Source organism: Brachionichthys hirsutus, chromosome 9 (assembly GCF_040956055.1).
Source record: "Brachionichthys hirsutus isolate HB-005 chromosome 9, CSIRO-AGI_Bhir_v1, whole genome shotgun sequence".
In the NCBI taxonomy this organism is placed as follows: domain Eukaryota; kingdom Metazoa; phylum Chordata; class Actinopteri; order Lophiiformes; family Brachionichthyidae; genus Brachionichthys; species Brachionichthys hirsutus.
The window spans coordinates 5095131-5116360 of record NC_090905.1 but is presented as its reverse complement, the minus strand read 5'-3'; the positions used below and the strand labels follow the sequence as shown (position 1 = coordinate 5116360).

The 21230-nt window shown below is 43.6% G+C and overlaps 1 protein-coding gene across 1 annotated transcript in view; it reads right to left on the bottom strand.

Moving 5' to 3' along the window:
- Positions 1-21230, bottom strand: part of LOC137899474 (zinc finger protein GLIS1) — a 60730-nt gene that overhangs the window by 31893 nt on the left and 7607 nt on the right. The window contains exons 2-3 of the mRNA XM_068743511.1: positions 4250-4442; positions 1557-3042 (exon numbers count right to left, since the gene is read on the bottom strand). Coding sequence (XP_068599612.1) covers positions 1557-3042; positions 4250-4442 — 1679 coding nt within the window. The remainder of the gene's footprint in view (positions 1-1556; positions 3043-4249; positions 4443-21230) is intronic.

The following is a 21230-nucleotide window of genomic DNA, read 5'->3' as shown; positions in this document are numbered from 1 at the left end:
TTGTGTGCGTGAAATGAGGGTGATGCAGAGGCAGAGTCCAGTGGCTAGTCCACACTAAGACAAATCTTCACAGCGACACATATGCATCCATTACAACACTCCAAAAACCAGCGTCGACAACGACGAAGAAAAGCTAAAAAAAACAAACGAAAGCCTTTAATATATCACAAATGCACAAAGCAGCAAATTACTTCCAAACGTTTTGTTCGCACCGAGTCAAGGCAGTAGAAACGCCAGATACTCCGATGTGACAGGAAGCAGGGGGAGCAGCAGCATCAGGGTTTGCGTGTTTTGGGCTTCTATCAGCATTCGGCTCCAATGTGCACTAACAAGCCCCAGAATCAGTGGAATCAACATAGATTACTTCTCCAGCTCTCCAGAAAACTGCCATGAAATGCAGCTTTCTATTAATGGGCCCTCACCGCAGCTAATCTTACAACCACAGCTACTCAGAAAAGAAGCAAGGACTGGATTATGTTGTCTTTTAGGGGGGGAGGCAATTGAGATAAAATGGGTGCTATAGCAATATTGTGGACTCTATAATTAGTATTTGAATGGGTTCCTAAATTTGAAGAAGACCACTTTTGACAGCGCCTTTGGGTGAAGCTGTGAATTAAGCAACAGCAAAAACAAAAAAGTTACCGACCATCCCACCGTGGCTCCCTTCTCCAGACTGCTACATTTCTCCTCATGTTTGGCTTGGATATGAAGCCCATTCACTTTATACTTGTGGGACAGCTAAACATTTAAAAGCTCCCATTTAAAAGGATCAAATGTAGGCATTGTTTGGTTATGGTAACCATATGTGTTGGCTTTTCAGGATCTGAATCCCCTCTCAAAAAACAGAGTGCTCATGAAAATAAACACGGCTTCGCCCTACACAAATTGTGGACTAATTGTGTATTTGGACTGAATCATTCTTAAGGTTGGAGGGCTTTTTCCATTTGCTAGGGGACGGTGGGGAGTGACAGCTTGACATTGATTAGTGTGTGTTGACTTGAGCAATTGGAGCCTTTACCTGTAGAGAATACAACCACAAATCTATTTATACTGACAAGGTAGCGCAGCTCTTACAGTCAGTGGAATTTATTATTATTATTATTTTTTACATGTTCCACTACAATATAGGAACTAAAATCATAACCGTTTCTCAAGCAAAACAAAATAAAAGTTTGTGTTGAAAAGTAATCAGCAGTGAAGCAAGTCCGGTCTTGTTTTCGGACAAAAAGAACTTGTATCTTGTAGAGGGGGGGGGGGGGAATCATCTTGAGGGACCATATTACTTTGAAAAAAATGTGCTTGTGTTTAATTCAAACAAAAGCTTTTTTTTGTTTTTTTAACAGATGGTTGCAATTATTGGACAAACTAGACTCACATTAAACCAATAAATGCACCAGAATACTTTCAAAAAGAGGCCAGAACCTGCACAAACACGACAGCTGACCACGAGGGGACTTTCATCAATTATGGATCAATCTGTTATGTATATTACTGACCAGAGATGTTTGGGTCTGCTCAGTAACCGGTAGATAATCTTACAGATTGTGATGACTCACCATGCACTTGTTGGGCTTTTCTCCGGAGTGGACTCTCATGTGAATGAGCAACTTGTAGCGTGCGTTGAAGGGCTTGTAACGTCGAATGCAGCCCGCCCAGAAACAGGTGAAGTCCTCACCTTTGCGCTGGTCGATGTGAACTTTCTCAATGTGCCTCACAAGCTCCTCCTGCTGCTCGTACGCAGCGCTGCAGTCAATCCAGCGACACACCTGCTTGTCGGCTGGCGTTCCTCCTCTGGCTTCATCCCGCTCTGGAGCTTTTTGAGACCCAGGAGGCCCTCCAGTGTTGGGTTTGAGCTCCAGGGAGGGGGCTGGTGCCGCATACTCAGTCTGGTGGTGCAGCAGGCTCCCTGCACAGGGCCCAACGTATTGGTGCAAGTGGTAGGGCGGAGGCATGCTAGAACGAGGCGGGTGTTGAGGGTGACGAAGGTGCCCGCTGCGACCACCCAAGTGATGGTGATGATGATGATAGTGGTGCTGAAAGAGTTCATCTTCGCTGGGAGAAAAGTCATCCAGGGGCTCCTGCTTCAGAGCAGGGCCTGATCGATGGCCCCCCTCCAGGAGAGTCCCAGCTTCAGGGCCCTGGTGCAGCATTTCAGCCATCAGGCCCCCGCTTATCAGTAGCCCTAAACCGTCTGAGCCACCTCCTCCACCCACACCCCCAGCCCCACGCCCCTGAAGCATGGAGCCCTGATCCTCACACAGCCCCCGGCTGTGCTCCGGCTCCAACGATGACACCGAAGAGGAGGAGGAGGAGGAGGAGCAGGAAAGGAACGGCAGGCAGGTTGCACCTGAGGATAGTCGGCAGCTCTCCTGTATCGTGGCCTGGTGGGGGCTACCGTGAGGTGGGGGCCTCTGAGGTGCTTCCCTTGAGCAGGAGTTAGAGTGTGGGGATGTTGAAGAGGAGGAGGAAGAGGAGGAGGAGAAGCTGGCACTGCTGGCGTGGCTGGGCGAAAGGTTAACGCGGAACCCGTTGATGGAGGCGACCATCGACATCGAGGAGGAGGAGCAGGTGACGGCCGTGATATTGACCTCCTCGGCGACAGCGGCTGATGGCGAGCCCGTGACGGCGGTGGATTGCAAGGCCAGGGATGGGCAGCGTCTCTTCAGACCGCTAGCACTGAGCAGCTGCGCTGAATGATGGGAGCTAGTTGGGGACAAAGCCAGAGGGGAGGAGCCATCTTCATTATTAAACGACTGCAATGCGTCCCCTGACACAGCGCTACCCACGCCGCTCACTGTGCATACGCCACTGCCGCCGTTGCTAACATGCGGCGCTCCAACTAGCTCATCCCTTGTACCCCCCAAAAGCCGGGCTGCATTGCAGTTCTGAAACCTGTCCTCGGGTGTGCTATGGACGTTGGAGATCTTGTAGCCCATTGAGTTCTCCTGTTTGATTGGGTAAGGGACAGAGGACTGAGCTCTGTTGCCGCAGCCTAGGCCGGACGAAGCCCCTGGCAGGGTCCTCGGGAAGGCAGGGGCGGGTCTGTGAGGAGAACAACACACAGAGAGGAATAAATGAGCCTCCTGAAAGGAAAAGCAGCAGGAAAAGAGTTTAGATTCCTGCGTCCCTCACGTCTTCATTCACACTCAGTTTACATCAAAAGCACATGATAAAATATTTCATTGTAAGGGACAAAGGGGAGCCGACATCAACGTCCGACGGGTCAGGCTAAGGATTCAGAGCCATAAGGTAGCAGCTACTGCTGATGAAGTGTTGCTTTATGAATAAACGAAACAGGATCTTCTAAAAATGAGGGGATATGAAAGGGCATTTACGACTAAGAATAGAGAGAGGGCTGGGATGGATCGCGACTGAGAGGCCACTTGCTCGTCTGTCCGCCTGACGAGCTTTGAAGGCACAAAGGGGTTAAACCCAACCCAGCGTGGTGATAAATAGAAAGTCACCTGTTTAGGTAGTATAATTGCTGTCTCTGAAGGGTCGCCATTTACAATACTGTGTATTATGGTGGGAATCTATGCCCCGCTGAATGGAGAACCCGGGTCAGATTTCTCCCTGCTTTGCTGTGATCTTCTACATAATCATTCCTGTCAGTTGGCTCATTATGGATTTTGTCCAAAGCTCCTGAGTGATGTGAGAAGAGCTCTCTTCTCTCCCCCCGCTGTCTCATGAAGGAATAGTCTTTGTCTCTCGCACGCTGGCGAAAAAACAGAACGCACGCTAGTCAAGGACTGACGAGAGCCCACTGGCAGACTTTGTCAGTGTAAATAAAGACTTGACCCGCTCTCTCTCTCTCTCTCTTTCTATTCAGAATGCCATTTCCTGTTGGGCTGTGGCTGTAGTGACAATATTGAGAGGCAATATGGGAGAAGTGAATGTCTGCAGATAAGCTTTTTCAGTCAGATGACTGAGGAAAGAGGAGAAGAATAAGGGGGTGTGGGGGCGGACAGACAACAGAGAGCTTCACTGGAAACTCTTAAGTTGACCAACAGTAGTGGAAGGTTGTGCAACAGAAGACTTGCATTAGTGTAAAATTAATGTTGCTACTTTGGACCAGCTTCAGTGCTTTTTATGAGAATGGGAAAAGCGTTCCAGCTACGTACGTGCGCATCTGATTCACAATAGCAAATAGAATGGAAAACACATGGTACCTGCACAGTTAGTAATACTATACCCAGCTCGAATCTGGAACAGGAATAAAAAACATTTTAAAACAGCAGTGGCCGTTTACCTGGGGTCCCGGTGGGAGCTGTCCTGCAGAAGCAGATCGGGTGTAGGTCTGCCACAGTGGAGGCTCTGGGTATGAAGCCCCACTAAATGACCCCCACCCAACAGTGGCAAGCTCTGCCCACATCGCACGAGGGCGCCCTCAGCATCGCCCAGCTCTGAACTCGCATCCTTCTCCGAACAGTAAGCGACACTCACTGAAAGAAGAACAGGACAAGCATCATTTAACTGGTTAAATTCTTGTGCAGATACTCTCGTGTGTATTTAAGCCGGCAGAGCAGCGACCCAGCGTCACCCTAATACTAAATATTGGCAAAGCAGATCGGATCAAGCCATCTATCCTGGAAGATTAATGAGTTTAGAGTGGGACCCACGCCATCAATGACATGTTAAAATTAGATTAGAATATTCTCTTGGGGAATAACTGTTGGCTGCGATGGCTGAAATCTTTGGCACAATCCAACTAGTGACTAGTAAGAATAACACAGTTTACTGCCAACTTTTATTGCTTTAGTAATTGAGAAATTATATTCCAAATGGTGATGCATGCATCCTGGAAAAATAAGATACAGTAACACACAATAATATTCCAGGACGGTCCAGCCGGTAAGTGTGACCACTCAGACTGTCCCTTTACGTCTGGCATCAGACTGTCCCTTTACGTCTGGCATCAGACTGTCCCTTTACGTCTGGCATCAGTTGGGAGGATGGTGACCTCAATAATTTATTCTTTGTCATTTTATAATCATTTAATTTTACCTAAAACTCTACCCATTTTGGGAAACTTTGCAAATAAAGTGAATAATTTCAAATAATTGGCCTTTCGTTACATTCTTGAAGCTAATCTGCCTCTCATTTAAAAAGCTTGTTTCGCGATTTAATGCTTTACTTGCATCCAGGAATTGGTTGACATAAAAAAATGAGTGTTTCTTTGTTATTCTCTGATGAATATCTGCAAATAAATTATGAATTTGACCAAAATGTATGTATGTGGTAAAAAGGTACTGTTAAGGATTGAGAGGGATAGTGTAAAATTAACTGAAAATGAAAATTGCAAAACTAAATATTTGAGTTGCAGACACAACTCTAACAAGGATGAGATGGAGCTTGAGCAGTGAAAGAAGAAACAAGGAGAAGACATTGAGGAAGAAAGGACAAGAGCAAAAAAGAGAAGTTTATAACCATCTTTACATACACATCCCCCAGCAGCTGACGCATCAATAGTCTCCTCTGCAATTATTTTGCATGGATCACATCAGAAAGACAAAGACGTGAATAAAAGGACAAGTGAGCAACGTAAACAGCCCAACATCAGCAGAGGACCTGAGGAACATCGGCTGGTTTCACTCAAAGCTGTTAACAGAAGACAAAATGTAGTTCAGCCCTGGCCTGTTTTTAAGCAATAACATTTTTTTCTGTTTATTGGATCTTTTTTTATTTTATTCCTTTTTTTTAAGCTCCATGTACTGTTTCTGGATGAAAGTTTTTAGGCCCAGTGATGTAAAGTGTTTCCCTGCCTCAAGTCAGGAATAATTCAGACAGGATGGCCAGAAGTGACATGAGTCAGGATGGAAATGACTAACATCATCAGCGATCGTTTAATTAAGCCTCGAGTGTCCATATTCATGCACGCAAAAGCAAAAACAACTAAATTAAAGCAAGCCCTTGGTGAACTGGCAGTCTAGGCCTTGACTGGATGCACATGCTCTCTTTCTCATACATCCACATGAATGTATAGTCACCGCCATTGTAAACCCACAGCAGGCAGTGCTGTAAGTGTAACCCTACGAGACAAAGAGCTTCCAACCACTGAAAAATAAAGAATGGACGCTTGCCCGGAAAAGTCTCCCATGTAAATTGGTTGCATAGGGACAGACGGAAGACAGAGATGATCCCAGAACACTGATTTGTGTGTCTGCAAACTGTTTTACTAAAACAGACTGATAATACAACCAATGTTTTCCGGCTTGATTTTCTTGGAAATGTCAGTTGAAAGAGTCGTCGCTGCCAAAATTATTCAATGGAAGCTGTGCTGGACTTGGTTAGAATAAAATAAAAAATAAAAACTCTACACCTGGTATTAGAGCTAGCCATTGAAACGGAATTTTGGCACCAATTTCTGGTACGGCGCCTGTAGAATCCCTTCTGGAACCAAACGCTCGCTGATTCATTGTACTACTTATTCTATGATCGAACGGTTCCAGATTAAAATAGTAACGTTTCCAGTTTTTTGACAAATTTACCCTTAATTTCTATGCCTGCTTGGGTTCAGACTGAAAAAAGAATTTCTAGAAAAACATGTCTCAAATATGGTTCTGATTAAAAGGCAGATATCAGATGGACCCGAGTGTCGGTGGTGGTACCCTCCTCTATCCGTACGCATGAGCGCCACGCTGTTCAACTCGAGTGCAGCAGTACCAGGCCGCAAGAATGACAAGAAGCATTGCAGAATTTCAAAACTAGGTCTGGAGCCACCACAGGAAACAACCTATAATGGCTTGTAATTCCATTGTGTGCCTTTTTTCCTGCCACATTACTGTCATGTTGCTGATTTTCTCTCTGCACTTGTGATTTACACGCATGTCTGTACCCTGAATCCCCCAGATGCCATTCATCATTCTGCTCCTCTGTGTATCTTAGGTTTCTGTGCCCAAACTTTCTAAAACACTGTTGACACCACTGAGTGAATTAAATCATCAATTCAATGTCATTCATGTTCCGTCTGGATCTGTTTTGAGTTTTTATTCATTCACACACTTGTCTTATTGTTTTATCGTTAGGTACTTGAATGTTTTTGTAACTTTAGATTCATTTTATACTGTAATTACTGCATATGAGGACCTGGAAGCATGGAAGCGAGGCAGAGGGGAGACATTCGTCAAAGGGCCACAGTCGGAGGACGCTGCCACTGCCCGTGGGCACTAGCCCAAACCACACCCCTACTAGTTGTCTATCTTATGCGTTGCATCTTCCCATTTGCATGGCAATTTGCGGTGGAGTCATTAACAGGTCTGACTGAAACTCGTTACAAATAGCTTAAATTTACTGATTCCAATATAAACATGTGCTTCCAATGGGATAGGAAAAAGCCTGGAAAAAATGTTGCACTGTGTTGCGAAAGCTCAAATGGACATATATCTGCATCCTAGAGACACCGTTCGAGTGTCTCCAGGAGATTATAGTCCGAGTGTTAAATGAGTGTTAAACGTCTTGATCCCGCCACTGAAGGCTGGAGCTGATTTAAAGCCTCGCTACGTTAACGGAATCCGTCACGCTCGGGTTGGTGGAACAGGCTCCTCAACATATGGTGCCTTGGATGAGACCCAGCAGTAAATTCCGTTCATATTGAATGTGCCATGCGGTAATTCAGCGTTGAACATTCATTGTGTGTTATAGCCTAGTTTGATCAGGAGGTGGAAGCCAGAGAAAGCATCTGGGGACTGGGGTGAAATGCAAGACCATCCAGCAGCGGTGACAGGAGGGGAGAAGAAGAGAGAGAGAGAGAGAAACCAAAATAAAAATATACAATTGCAGGTTTTAAAACTTGTAAAATTAAAATGCATAATAATTTAAAGTGACATTTTATCCCACTACTTTACTCAATATTTCATTCGCTTTTGTCTTTAACACTTATGATAGAGAGATGCCCATGCTTGTGCAGTTTATGGGTGGTCTACGGGGTCAACAGCTGTGAGTTCATTATAGCTAACATAATCCTTTGTTGCAGCAGCATGGTGATGCAGTGGGTAGCACTGCTGCCTCACAGCAAGAAGGTCGTTCGTTCTCCCCGTGTCTGCGTGCATCCTCTCTGGGTTTTTCCGGCTTCTTCCCACCACCAAAAAAATATGCAACGTAGGTGAATTGGAGATTCTAAACTAACCGTAGGTATGACTGTGAGAGTGAATGTTTGTCTGTCCATCTGTGGTTCCTGTGAATAACTCAAGACCCGCCCAATGTCAGCTGGGATAGGTTCCAACGACACCCATTAACCGGATTCGGATTTGCAGCTGAAGACAATTTCTGATCATCTCATCTTCAAGAAGATGAATAATAAATGAATGAATATTTCTTTGTTATAAAGTTTTCTCCTGGAGAACGTTTAAGAAAAATATCTCTCTGTGTAATCCACTGACAAAACTAAACAGATTTCAAGGTAACATGTGTGGTTTGATCGCTCCTTACACTATGGAAGGATACAGTTTTAACATTGGCTCCATGATTATTTCATATCACGCACATCCCTGAGGTTGCTGGCATCAGTCTCAGACTTACAGCAATGAGCAAAGAAGCGTAGCAATGGAAAGAAGACTTTCAAATAGGCATGGATGTAAACCCTGCAGGATTGAAGAAACAAATCTCTGCTGCAAGTGATTAATATGGATGGAAATGCATTCACTGTCTCACCTTAGGGATACACTGATAAGAAATACTGAAAGTAGCAGGAAATGTTCTTTGTTCGCATGCAAACTAAGACCAAATGAGGACTGACACTTCACGGGTGTAGAATCAGGGAGGCAGGCACAGCGAAGAGAAGACAGAATGAAACCAGTATTCCAGGACCAATAGCACCAGCGGCAAATGCTGTGTTCATTATGGAGAACATGTACAGATGTGCTGGCTCATGCTTATAAACAGCCACTGATATTAGCATTGCCAACAGAGCACGAAAAGGAACAAATAAGGACTCCTTTGTTTCCCGCCTCTTACTACAACACCCTGATAAAGACAAAAAGCTGTGTGTGAGAAACGGTGCCCGTAGATAACATTATGCCTAATAACGTGGTTACATCTAAAGTGGTCTCTTCCGTTCCATAAATGTCATCACGTGGTAACTATAGAGTTACCCTGCCTCCTCTCCTCAACTGTATCATTAAAGGAGCACTGTCCTTTCAGTGAGCATCACTGACGGGATGACGGTAAACTGAGGAGCTTTCTCAGGTACAGAGGAGAAAGATTTAAAGTGCAGTGTGCCAGTGTGCATGCTCCATTTCACCCAAATCGGAAAAACTCATGCAGCCCAAGAAGATTGCAATTATAAAAGGATAAATATGGCTATTTGAGAAGTTGTTTTGGGAAATGTATGATTACTTTTTTTGGCTGAGATTGTGGAGGGAAGCAAGGTTTCAATTATTCTGCGACACGCCTGTTCTGATGTAATCCATTTGTCATTCTTCCTTCTTGTCAAAATCCTTTGGGAGCCCAGCGCGCAGGGCCAAGAAACTCAGATGCATCGTGATCGCGAGTGGAAAGTGCTTTCTAATCCTTCCTCTGCTGATTAATGCGGCCACTGTGACCATGGAGGCAGAGAAATAAAACAATAGGCTGAGGCAGTTAATGAACGCCGACTCAATAATGAGGGGGAAGGCTCGCTTGTTGGTGGAAGGTTGCGGTCACTGACTACACGATTCACATGCTGGACGAATTTCACGTCGGGGATCATCGTGGCGAGTTAAGAGTGCATTGTAATTGTACACCTATTCAGGATGCCTCAAGGGTTTGATGATCAGAGTCATCGAAAAACAGCGAAAAACTCTCCTGTCTTCAGTGACAATTAAAGGACTAATAAAGCAGAGCAGACACATGTCTCCAATCTAGCAGAACGCCGCTCCTCTCAAGCAACAAAGCGATTATTCCAAGATACGCAGACTTCATTACCATGCAAAGCATTCCAGTCTATCGAGTACCGAAAAGATCAAACCACGCCATCAAATTGTTGAGAGTCTATGTCGCTGTCTCGCTCAATGAATCTCCTCCTCACTGTTCTTGGTATCAGATAAATCCAGTCCTCCATCTGATCAGCAGATGGGCCGGACAGCATTATTAAGTGTAATTGGTGGTAATCTGGGGTGATTTTTTATTTTGGTGACACTTCATTTTCTATAATTCTCGCCTCTCCCTTTTAAGTCACCTAAGCGTTGTGTTAAGTGCCAGAGTGAGACTGTGCTCATGCCAGCGTTTAATGCGTTCAAGTCCTCAGAGACATGCTGGCCTCAATGAAAAGCAGATGTGCAGATGGATAGATGGTTTAAGGAGAGAGGAAAGGGGAGCGATCAGAGGTGTACCATAGTTAAAACAGGAGAAGGTCAGTGTGTGTGTGTGTGTGTGAAAGGGGGTTAGAAATGGAAAAGGGGATGTCAGAAGTGTGATGCAAACATGCGACCCCTAGGCACAACAAGCTGCCACAACCGCAAGACAGATGCTTCTGGAAATCCAACTTGACACCTCAACTGGCCCCACTTGGGCTCCATAAATCATATCACTCAGCACTTAAACAGTTAATAATGATAATTTTATTCCTGTCTGCATCCCCCCCCCTTTCAACAGGTGTGCATGCGACAGCAGGAAGGAGGGGTTTGTGGAGGGATGCGGTTGCTGTGCCTCTTGTCCAGTGCAGATGTTGTGCATTAGGGTCCAAAGCCTTCCCCGGCCTCTCTGAATCTCATAACTCATGTCTATATTTGTGTCTGCATCATAGGCCCGGAACTTATTTGTTTACTTAGTAATGGTTGCATGATTGAAAAACCCGAGGGCACAAGTAAATGAAAAATAACAACGTCTACGAGGAAAGCGTCTCTCAAAGCAGGTGTCTAAAGGAAGGAGGGAAAACTCGAATAAATTACTGTTGAAGCGCAAAAATGTGGTGTTTTCGTAGCAGGATTACGAGCGCCAGCAGACATGCAAACTTTCACGAGGATAAAATCAATTTGTTCTGGCTAAATTTTAGCTTCTCTCAGCTCGTTATCTTGGTCCCTTCCTGTTTTCTCATGGTCAGCCAGGTCATGGAATCACCTGCAGAAAAGCTGAATGCAAAATGAAGCAGAGGAACTCATGCATGGGCACAGCACAAAAACATCTTTAAGTCCAAAAGAGCAGTAAAATGGAAGAATTCCTAACTGGGGATCCGCTCTGATCATCCCCCACCCCCACCCCCACCCCTGATTGGGTGTTCATGCTAAGTGGCTACAAAGTTTAAAGTGGTGATTTCAACGGTCGTGAAACGATTAGCTCTCCTGCCTTTCAGAGAAGAGAGCACATGTTGCGGGAAGCCGGCATCCTCGTAACACCTTGGCATTTCAAATGGAGTGGCGCTCACTTTGGTTGTGAACACAAACAAATCGCTTACACTTGGCACCCAACAAACTCTCCCGTCCTCAGCTCCATTCATTTGCCCCATTCCAGGACCAAGGGACAAACCACTTCTCCAAACACCAGGGGAAGCCAAAAGTGTGTGCCACACACACACACACACACACACACCTCTATCTTACATTCCCACTTGTACAAATGTTTACACTAAAACGACTGACTCACACCAAACTAAAACAAAGCATGGCGTCCTGCAGGCCGTCCTGCATGCCGTCCTGCACGCCGTCCTGCATGGCTATTGTCACTCCTGATTGTCTCCAAACCTCCTACCAATCTTCACAGCTAATAATTTTCTCTGCTGGCCTGTCCACCTTGATTATCATAATTAAAACTTGCACTTGTACATGTCACCACCTGGTGGTAGCGCTTTGCCACTGGTGGCGCCCGCCAGGCTACCCAGCATGAGAACAAATCTATGAACAGGGGGTGCGAGGGGCGATCCACACCACGGAGAGACAAGCTGAAGTATAGCCCTCGAGATACAGATGGTTCAGCCTCCAATCTGGCAGAGGCTGTATACTATTATGTTTGAATTTCAAAGTTCACAATGGTCTGTAATGCGAGTCAATATGAGTTTTGCATCCATGACAACAAAACTTGCTTTAATTTGATCCAATTTGACAAAGTTGTGCTGTTTTGTTTGAGACTTTGTGTTTTTTTTTTTTTTTTGTACATAGATTTTATTGAATTTTTGTTACAGAACATAAACAATAACAAGCACTCTGTAATCAAATATATCAAAATACAAAGAAATATACACCACCATCCAAAATAAAGTTGCTACATATAACTCCATACCATCGTCACTCAAAAACCCAACCCTGTAACCCCGCACCGCCCACTCGTTTCGCTCTAAGAGAAAAGAGAGAAAGAAAAAAAAAAAAAGGAGAAAATCTAACAAAGTTAAGAATTAAAATATAGAAATAACTGAAATAAATACAACAAAAATAATAACATGCACAGTAAATTAAATCAAGTCACCAGGAAACAAAAACAATAAGTTCTGAGGTAGATGATGACATTAGATCACGGGAACACTCCAGTTTAGCGCATATCTCCCCTTATTTACTGTGTCCCGAAGGGACGGGGGCAAGTACATCAAAAAGGCTGACCACGTTCTCTCGAAGAGGCCATCATCCCCTTTCATACGTGCAGTAAGCCTTTCTAAGGGCAGAACTTTGTACGCTTCTTGGTACCATTGTGTAACAGTGGGAGGTTTGTCACTTATCCACTGTTTCAGAACGCATCTCCTAGCCAGAAACAGCAGCTTGTCACAGAGTCTGAAATCAAATCTGCTCAGGGATAAGGTTTTTGAAGGCAAGCCTAAAATGAAAAGTCCTGAATCCTTTGTAACCCTAACAGGAAAAATCCTACTCAGTTCCTGGGCTACATTGCTCCAAAACCTTGAAATTAGACGACAGTCCCAGAAACAGTGAATGTATGTCCCCACCGACCGTTTACATTTAATACAAAGAGGGGAGGTCTGCTTATCCATCTTATTAAGGAGATATGGTGTTATATGGGATCTATGAATTATCTTAAACTGGGTTTCTCTCATTCGATTACAAATAAATGTGGATTTGGCAGAGGCTATTGCTTCATTCCAGTCATCTTCAATGTATTGCCCACCCAAATCACGTTCCCATTTCTGTATGATCCTACTGATGTCTGATGGATCCATGGAGTAGAACGAGACTTTGTGTTTTAAATACATCACGTATTTAATGCTTAACAGACCTACATTAAATAGCCGGTTTATTTGTCCAACAAATTTGCATTAAATCCTCCAAACGTCATGAAGGTTGTAATTTTCTGTACTGTTTGAAACCATGTCAATTTGATTTGGTGATTGATTGTTGTATTTTGTGGTGCTCTTTATTCATATTACATTGTGTATCCACTTTCTTTCTACTACTAGTTGTAGCAGAGTGAACATAATAAGTAGATAATTTGAACAATTTTACATAAAACTCAGTCTGATACAATATAATATAGTATAATATAATATAGTTGTTACGGTAGTTACATTTGTTATTTTAAATAGCTGTGCAAGCACACCTTTAAATAGTTGTCCGATTATGTGTTTGTTTTTTTTACGAGAGCTAAAACAGCAGGACCAACTGAAACAGGAAGTGTAATTAAAATGAGAAACAATAACCATGTTATGAAACAAAAAAAATGCATACAGAAACTCGTGGTGAGTCATCAGAAAATACAAGGAAAATGCTTTTACTCTAAGAAAAGTTTTGCACACTGACCTCAGGGAAATTGGCATAAAAAAATACCACAGCAATGATTGAATGTTATAAAAATAAGCACATTCTTTATCTTTAAAGACAAACTGCTTTCAAACGTGGCTAATATAACAAAAAATGTGCACATTCGACAAATCATTTTAAAGCCGCTGGTAGCCACAATGCTATCCTGGCAGTGACAATCATAACATGAATTTGCCCGCAAATCTCTACGTTGCCAGGATTAATCACAGACAATCACAAGTTTTACAAGGAGCGCTAAGCTAAACCACATCCAATAATTTAACTGAAAAGCCACATAATTCTAAAGGCACAAAACATCAGCGAGGCCCGAGGACCGACATGATAGACCAGCAGACTGACAAGACTTGATGCACTTGGCTGGCAGACATGAAGGGACGTCTGGCGTCGTGACAAACACCTTTATAGGGCTGGTGAAAGCACAACTCCAGAGCCAGAGCAGGCCAACGGTACGGAGAGCCCAGCATGGGATCAGGAGGGGCTTCAAAGCCAGACAAGAGGCTGCTCTGTTTTGGGAGGTGGTAGTTAATAACGCTGCAGGTCCAAAGAACTCAGAGAACGTGTTAAAGGTGCGACTGGTATGCTTTTAAATAGAAGTGTTGTCCAACAACAAGCCCAAATAATGGCTCACCAAAGCTGAATGCGGCCCTGATCGTAGCAAAGGAGCTGGATAATGTATGTAAGAGAATGAAACATTCAGCAGCTCGCCGGTGGGCGAGGAACATAAGAACCCTAACCCACCTGCAATATGCTCCGGAAGCGTTAAAAGTCTAAAGTATTGACTGACAGATGGGGGACAAATTCACATTTTTGATGATGACACTTAATCAAAAGCTAAGGAATGACCATCCATCATTAGAAATACAGTATATCTCTACATGAAACAGAAACTGTTAAAGTCATGGTGGTGCAATAGGAAATGAAAAGTAAACATCAAAGTTATTTGGATAGATTGTTAGCCTGAGTCATCCCACGCATGCGGCAGATTAATTCTCTTCAGAGGAGCTTGTGAGGGAAATTTCCAAAGCAATCCCAAATCTGTGAGAGAATTCGATTGCGCACAGATGGGAGGAAATTCCTCGTGATTGATAGTGGCTGAGCTCGACCGCAGAACACGAGCATGTCCATGTAGCAGATCCGTGCAGGCCCATCTGAGAGACGCCGTCTTTTTGTTTAGACCAGAACTATCCACTATACATTTTGGCAAGAGATTTACATGACCTCTGTTCAAGTACACAAGTAATCAATGTGGTATATTTGAGTGGGTTACAGGCTACAGTGGGAGAGAAATGGATGAGTAGTTTATTTATTTTTTTAACATTTGGAAAAAAGTTGGTAATTATTATTTTTATTACCCCTTTTTATTTTGATATGATTATAGATGTTGTGTCACATGAACAGCCTCCAAACTCTTTTACAACTGCAGAGAAAAAGTAAACCGATCTATGCAAAGCACAAAGGAAATCCTTCTAAGTACCCCCAAAACAAATGTTTTTCTTACTCACGGGGCAAAGCACACAAGCGACGTGACGTTGCTGTAACTCTATTGTTGTGAAATCATTATCTGATGATGGGGCTGCAATTTGGTGAATAGGTGACAAAACTTCACCAGTTAATGAAACTTCAAGCTGTTATCTTGAAATGAGGAAGATTAATCAACGGCATTATTTAACTGGAAACATAAAAAAAAAATGTAAATGATGAGACTAAAAGGTGAGATTGCTGTTGCTGATCATTTGGCATATAACAAAACAGAACAAATATATATATATAATACATGTGGGCCCCACTGAGTCAACCTGTGTTGAGTTTCAAACCACACATACCTATGGAAGACAGCAATACCCTTCTTTTATTATGTGGGGAGTCCTCATTCACCGAGAGCTTTGGGACGGAAGACCAGCCCCCTCACAACCACGCGCACACAAACACGGATCACACATAGAACCGGGACCCTGCGCTCTAGGTAACTTGAGATGGACAGTCCACCAGACATTATATATCACTGCACATCAAAAAGAGCTCCATAATGCTGCTGTGAGGAGGAGGAGGAGGAGGAGGGGGCTGCAGTTCTCCTCTCATCCCTCTACAACCTCAGATAAAGCCCACTGTTTAACCGCCGATGGCGTAACTTCTGCGCCCAACAGTTTCAGGGACTAGAGCAGAGTGGGGCCCGTTAAAAAACCCAGAATGGTACCAAATGGCACCTATGGAAACACATTCAATCTTGTGCGGTGGGAGGTCAATACACAGTTATTTACACAGAGCGGTGCTGCGCGTTGGAACGGACAGGGCCACCATCAAAGAGCTTTATGAGCAAATATATTCTCACTGCATAAGCATGTTAGATGTCCCGGCATTAAAGGCCTCCTGTGTTTTCCCTTCTCTTGTTTAATAGCTGGATAGGATTCCTTTTCATTACGACTTTGGCTCTCTCCGTGTCCCTTCACTTCATGAGTCAGAAGGTTCTGTCTCAGTGCATCGATATACCCAAGTCAGAACCCTTCAGTGTTTGACTGTAAATCGGCCTCAGCACATTCAGTCACATCCAAATATCTGAAAACAGCCCATAAATAAGGAGGCGTATTATTGAATTAAGTGCTTTTAATACAGAGGTGTTTTGTTTTTGTTTTTCAGTGTTTTCTGACAGACGTGGGGCGAACTGTCAACAGCGGACGAAGCACATCGACCGCCAGGCCCATGGGGGGGAAATCATTTCAGCGAAATGACAATCAGAATCCTTTTTTTATTTATTTTTTAACAATCCCAGATAAAACTGATTCGTGAGGTGTTTTTTTTTCCTGGTTCTTTCAGACCAGATGTCCCCAAGTTCTTAGTCTGTATTCCACTTTTGTAAGACTCTGCTCAAGGATAGGGCTTGGAATTACAGCAGACCAATAGTCATCTAGGATTTGTTTTCACTGAGGATAAAGCTCCTTTCAAACCAGCTACACGACATGACGATGGGAAACGTTTTCTGTTCACTCTCTCTGAGCCTTATCAGAAGATAACAAGCAGAAATAAAGCCTCCATCGTCATCACCTTTCGTTTGCGCCGTGCGATGTTTGGCTGCTCTCAGCCCGAGACTGTGACGGTGGAATAAAGAGGAACCTCGAAGGCCTCTGGCTCGTACGATGTGTCAATCCTTTTACATAACCTGGCATTCATTGTGAAGCTCTTTTACAAGCCGTAAAAGAAAAAAATGTTCATTTCGACTCTGACCTGCTTTCCAATATAGTATCCAAATCCGTAAAAGGGTTTGCTTTTCATTTATTTTCATTTGACGAACTTTGAAATGCAAATGTTTGTTTCCTTGCGCGTTAGAGCCGAGAGGAGCCATCTTAAAAGAGAGATTTGATGTGAAATATGAAGTCTGGCCATTTTACATCATCTCTAACACAAACATGCGGCTTCTCAGTGCAAGTCTTTTTGTGCTGTTAAATGAGTGTACCTTGGCAAGCTGCAGTGCACATACACTGATGCTTTGGACTCCTTCATGGCTCAGAGCTCCTGAGGCTTGGAGCAGACTGGCATCTTTACAGTGGGCTAGATTGGCCATATTTTCATGTCAAATGACAGGCCTGGCCTTGTAAAAGTGGCTGCCGTGGTAAGCTGTGCCTTTACATTTACAGCTGAAGCTATCAAGGACGTGGCTAACAAGGTTGTTGACCTTTGCTGAATTGTGGTTTTTAGAGGCTATACATTAAATAGCTCTTTGGTTACAGCCTTTTCGAGCCCGCAGGTAATGGTATATCCTTGCTGAGCTTCATTTTATTTCTTTCATTTACCTGAGTGTGTAGATAAAGCTTCTGATTGGGCCACTATCTGGTTGGGATTATAAAGCAAAGGTGACAAATCAAAATGGGGTTCCCAGTGCGTCAAAAGCATTCTCAGAAATGTGGAAATAAATAAAGGTCTGCTAGACGATGTCGTTCATATGCAAAGACTTGTGCATCACTTCATGAGACTTTTTCTAAATATCATCATATATTATTCAGTGTCACTCAAAGTGCATAAATAATATAACAATAATGTTCCAATAGCAATAAGTTATTAATCTCTCCCTGGTCTGGGAGCCTAATTCAATAATGTTTGCAAAGAGGCAAGAAGCCCATTTGTGATTTTTGAGTTGTACACTGAATTCATTCAAGCTCTTATTTAAAAGCAAAACAGACTGATTCAAAACGCTGCTACCAGGTACAACAAGAAGCATCATCACGCCAGTCCTTGCTGCCCTTCACTGGTGACCTCAGAGTTTCAGAATTGACCGAGATTTGATTGCTTGTTTTTAAAGCCTTCACTGGTCTGGCTGCTGCTTGTATCCCCAATCTACTAACTCCCTAGGAGTCATAAATTCACTGAATCAAATGTCATCAGAGACAGAACATGCCCATTTTTTTTTGTACAATGTGTTTTTGCTTTGCCTTTATTTAAAATACCTACTCCAGCGCAGCGAAGCAATTATTCCCATTGTTCTCCTTCAACTCTGACCATGAAGCATATAAAACAAAAGGACCCCCCCCCCCCCGAAATTCAGCAAAGCTTTCAAACAGTTTTGCTGTAACACAACAGGCCTGAGCGTTCCTCTACGGCACGGCAAACAGCCCGTCACACTTCATGGAGCTCTGCAAAAAAAATGAGCCGGACTGTGTAATTCCACGGAACAGGCAGCAGGTATTTGTTAGCTAATCAATGTTTGCATTAAAGCAGCGGCCGAGCTTTGCGTTCAGCAGCGACAGAACTGTTTTGACTAAGCTCCCTCAGCGAGGGCCCCCGGTCATGGAGGCTCCCAGCATTTGTTAAAGATTAGCAGCCTAGTCCTGCTGAAGCGAGCGCAGGTCAGGCAAAGTGCGAGGCTCGGACATGAGGTGAGTCTCACCCTATCGCTGCCATCTGCAGCTCACACACAGCACATCTACTCATCCGGGTACATGAGACACACTGAATAATGTGATTAAAGGTTTTGGAGTGGGGGGGGGGTTGGAGTTCACAGAGGGTAGACTGCACAGAAGTAGTTCCTTCAGGAAGCAGGCTTACCCAGTCTGACATGCAGTCACTGAGGTCATGCCCCAGAGGTACTTACAGCATTTACAAAGCAATAACTATATCAAGGTTTCCCCTTCATATGCTGTCTCCTATTCGGCGGACCATCTGTTTGGATACCTCTGGACGCCATGCTTTGGTAGCTTTCTATTGCATTCCAGTCAGAGCATCTACGCTGAAGAATACAGTAACAACAGGCCACAGGCCTATCATTAGTCGAAAGGCTTAACGGAAACCAACTGTGTGGGAACAATAAAATAATTTGTCGAGGGAGAAGGATGCGGATAAATTCCGCAAAGCATTTTTCACTTGGCTGAGGTTTGGATACGCCGGGCCAAGTGCTCAGCACCTGGCTGTCATGGCTCTGATGCTGACCAACTCTTTAGATCACCGTCGATACAAGCTGAAAGTGCCTGATTAAGGCTTTTTATCGACATTAGTCGACATGTGCTGTGAATTGACTTTTTATGGTAATAGAAACAGAAAGGAGAGAATGGCGAATTCTAACTCCTCCTATCCGTCCTCTAAATCCGTGACTCAGCTCCGGTGGGAAGCAGCCAGGTGCTCATGCTGAATATAGTTGGTTCTATTTCCTGCTATGGAAAAGGTTTATTGGTTACTCTAAACCACATGACCCCATTAGTCTTCTCTATGTGGATCCAAGAATCTCTCCATAGCAGTTTAAAAGGTGAGTGAAGCTCCGCTTGATGGGTGTTTTGGCTTTGTCATAAATGTTGAATACTGAACTGGGGGGACAACTATAAAAGCCCAGCCAGCTAGGACAGCTACGTGCTGGTTCCCATTAGACTTAGTAATATCTCGTTACCTGCCAGCAACCACCATCTTTAAGGAATCAAGGCTTGAAAGGTGGCGAGCCAAAGCAAACATTTCAAAACATACATATACACTCAGAAACACATGGCAATCCATCCATCCATTTGCTGTAAGTGACAGGCAGGGCACAGCCAAGACAAGTCACCACTTCATCACAGGGCTACACATAGATAGGCAAACAAGCAACGGCACTCGCAGTCACACTTCTGGGATATTTAGAGACACTGACTCGCCTGCGTTGCTTGTTATTGAATTGTGGAAAGTCCAAATGTAGCCGGAGAACCCAGAGAGAACCCGTGGGAGGATTTGAAACCAGGATTTCATATATATATGAACTGTGATAACATTTACTTTTCTTGTTGCCTTGAAGTAAGACCAACTTGTTTTATTTCTGGGATTGTTTCTTTCTTTTTTTTTACTTAAAAATCTTTCTTTAAATCAAATTTGATCGGTTACATTACATTTCCCTCTACATACAACAGCCACATCAGAATTCCTGTGGCTTTTGCAGAAACACATGTGCTGAGTGCTTTCGTTATCAGCCAGGGCCAGCAGCAGCATCAAAGCAAAAGTCCACAGAGGTGATACAACAATAAAAAAAAAAATGGACATGGACAAATAAATACGTGCCCAGCTCGGGGAAAAAGTGGCTGACATTTTATTGACCTCTTCGCTTGACTTTTCTAATTAGTCGGCAAAAAAAAGCAGATATTTGTATTCTTCACTTCAGACTTTAGTGTGGACACACGCACACACACGCACACACGCACACACACACACACACACATCACACACACACAAACCACATTTCTGCTCAATACTAAAACTGCCAACAACAAGCCCCAGTAGAGAGCCTAAGTATCGCACATGATGTTTTTGTTAAGCGATGTTTTAAAGGCCTTGACTTCTTGGTATTGGAGGGAATGCTAAGCATTTTAATGAAGAATGCATACTGAGGCTATTACTCAATGTAACATGAATCCGTTCCAATGGATAAATATTCCTCAGCAAGGTAAACTAAAGAGGAACTAAACTGATTGACTCCAATAAGGCAGCTCTTAACAAACAGAATTGATTCCTCATTTGGAAATTAGAGGAAAACTAAAGGACAAATGTCAAATGAAAGCAGCGCAGTGTTCTTTAAACACAAGTTGAGAATGCGAATCAGGGGGACAATCAGCAAGTAGCAGATGTCTCCACTCTCCTGACCAACTCAGCGGCGAGACCTTTCTGGTACACGGCAGAATCGGAATAGTGACTCCTGAACTCCTTGTTCAGCAGTCTGGTCTGTCAGAGCTATTTAAGCAAAGACTGACATGCAACAGAGAGAACTTTAGTTCCCCTGCTTCATCACCTGCATGATTTTATATAACACTTTCCCCAAATGCCTTAAACTGTTTCTACAGCAGCACCATCTCTATTATCTGGAAACAATCAATTCTGCACAGTGCCAGTGCACTAACAGTAAAAGCAACATGACGCCTCGTCAATTTGTTGTGTAGATTTCTCATTAGGGACTGCAACTGGAGACAATGTTCTGGAACAGGAGGATTGCGAGTTCTGTCTCACAATGTTGAATATAAGGACTTGTTTTAGCACAATGAGACTGTTCTATGTAATAGAAATAGCTCAATAATGAAGAATAATTATTATTATTTGCTTTACTACCTTTAAAAAGGTAGCGGT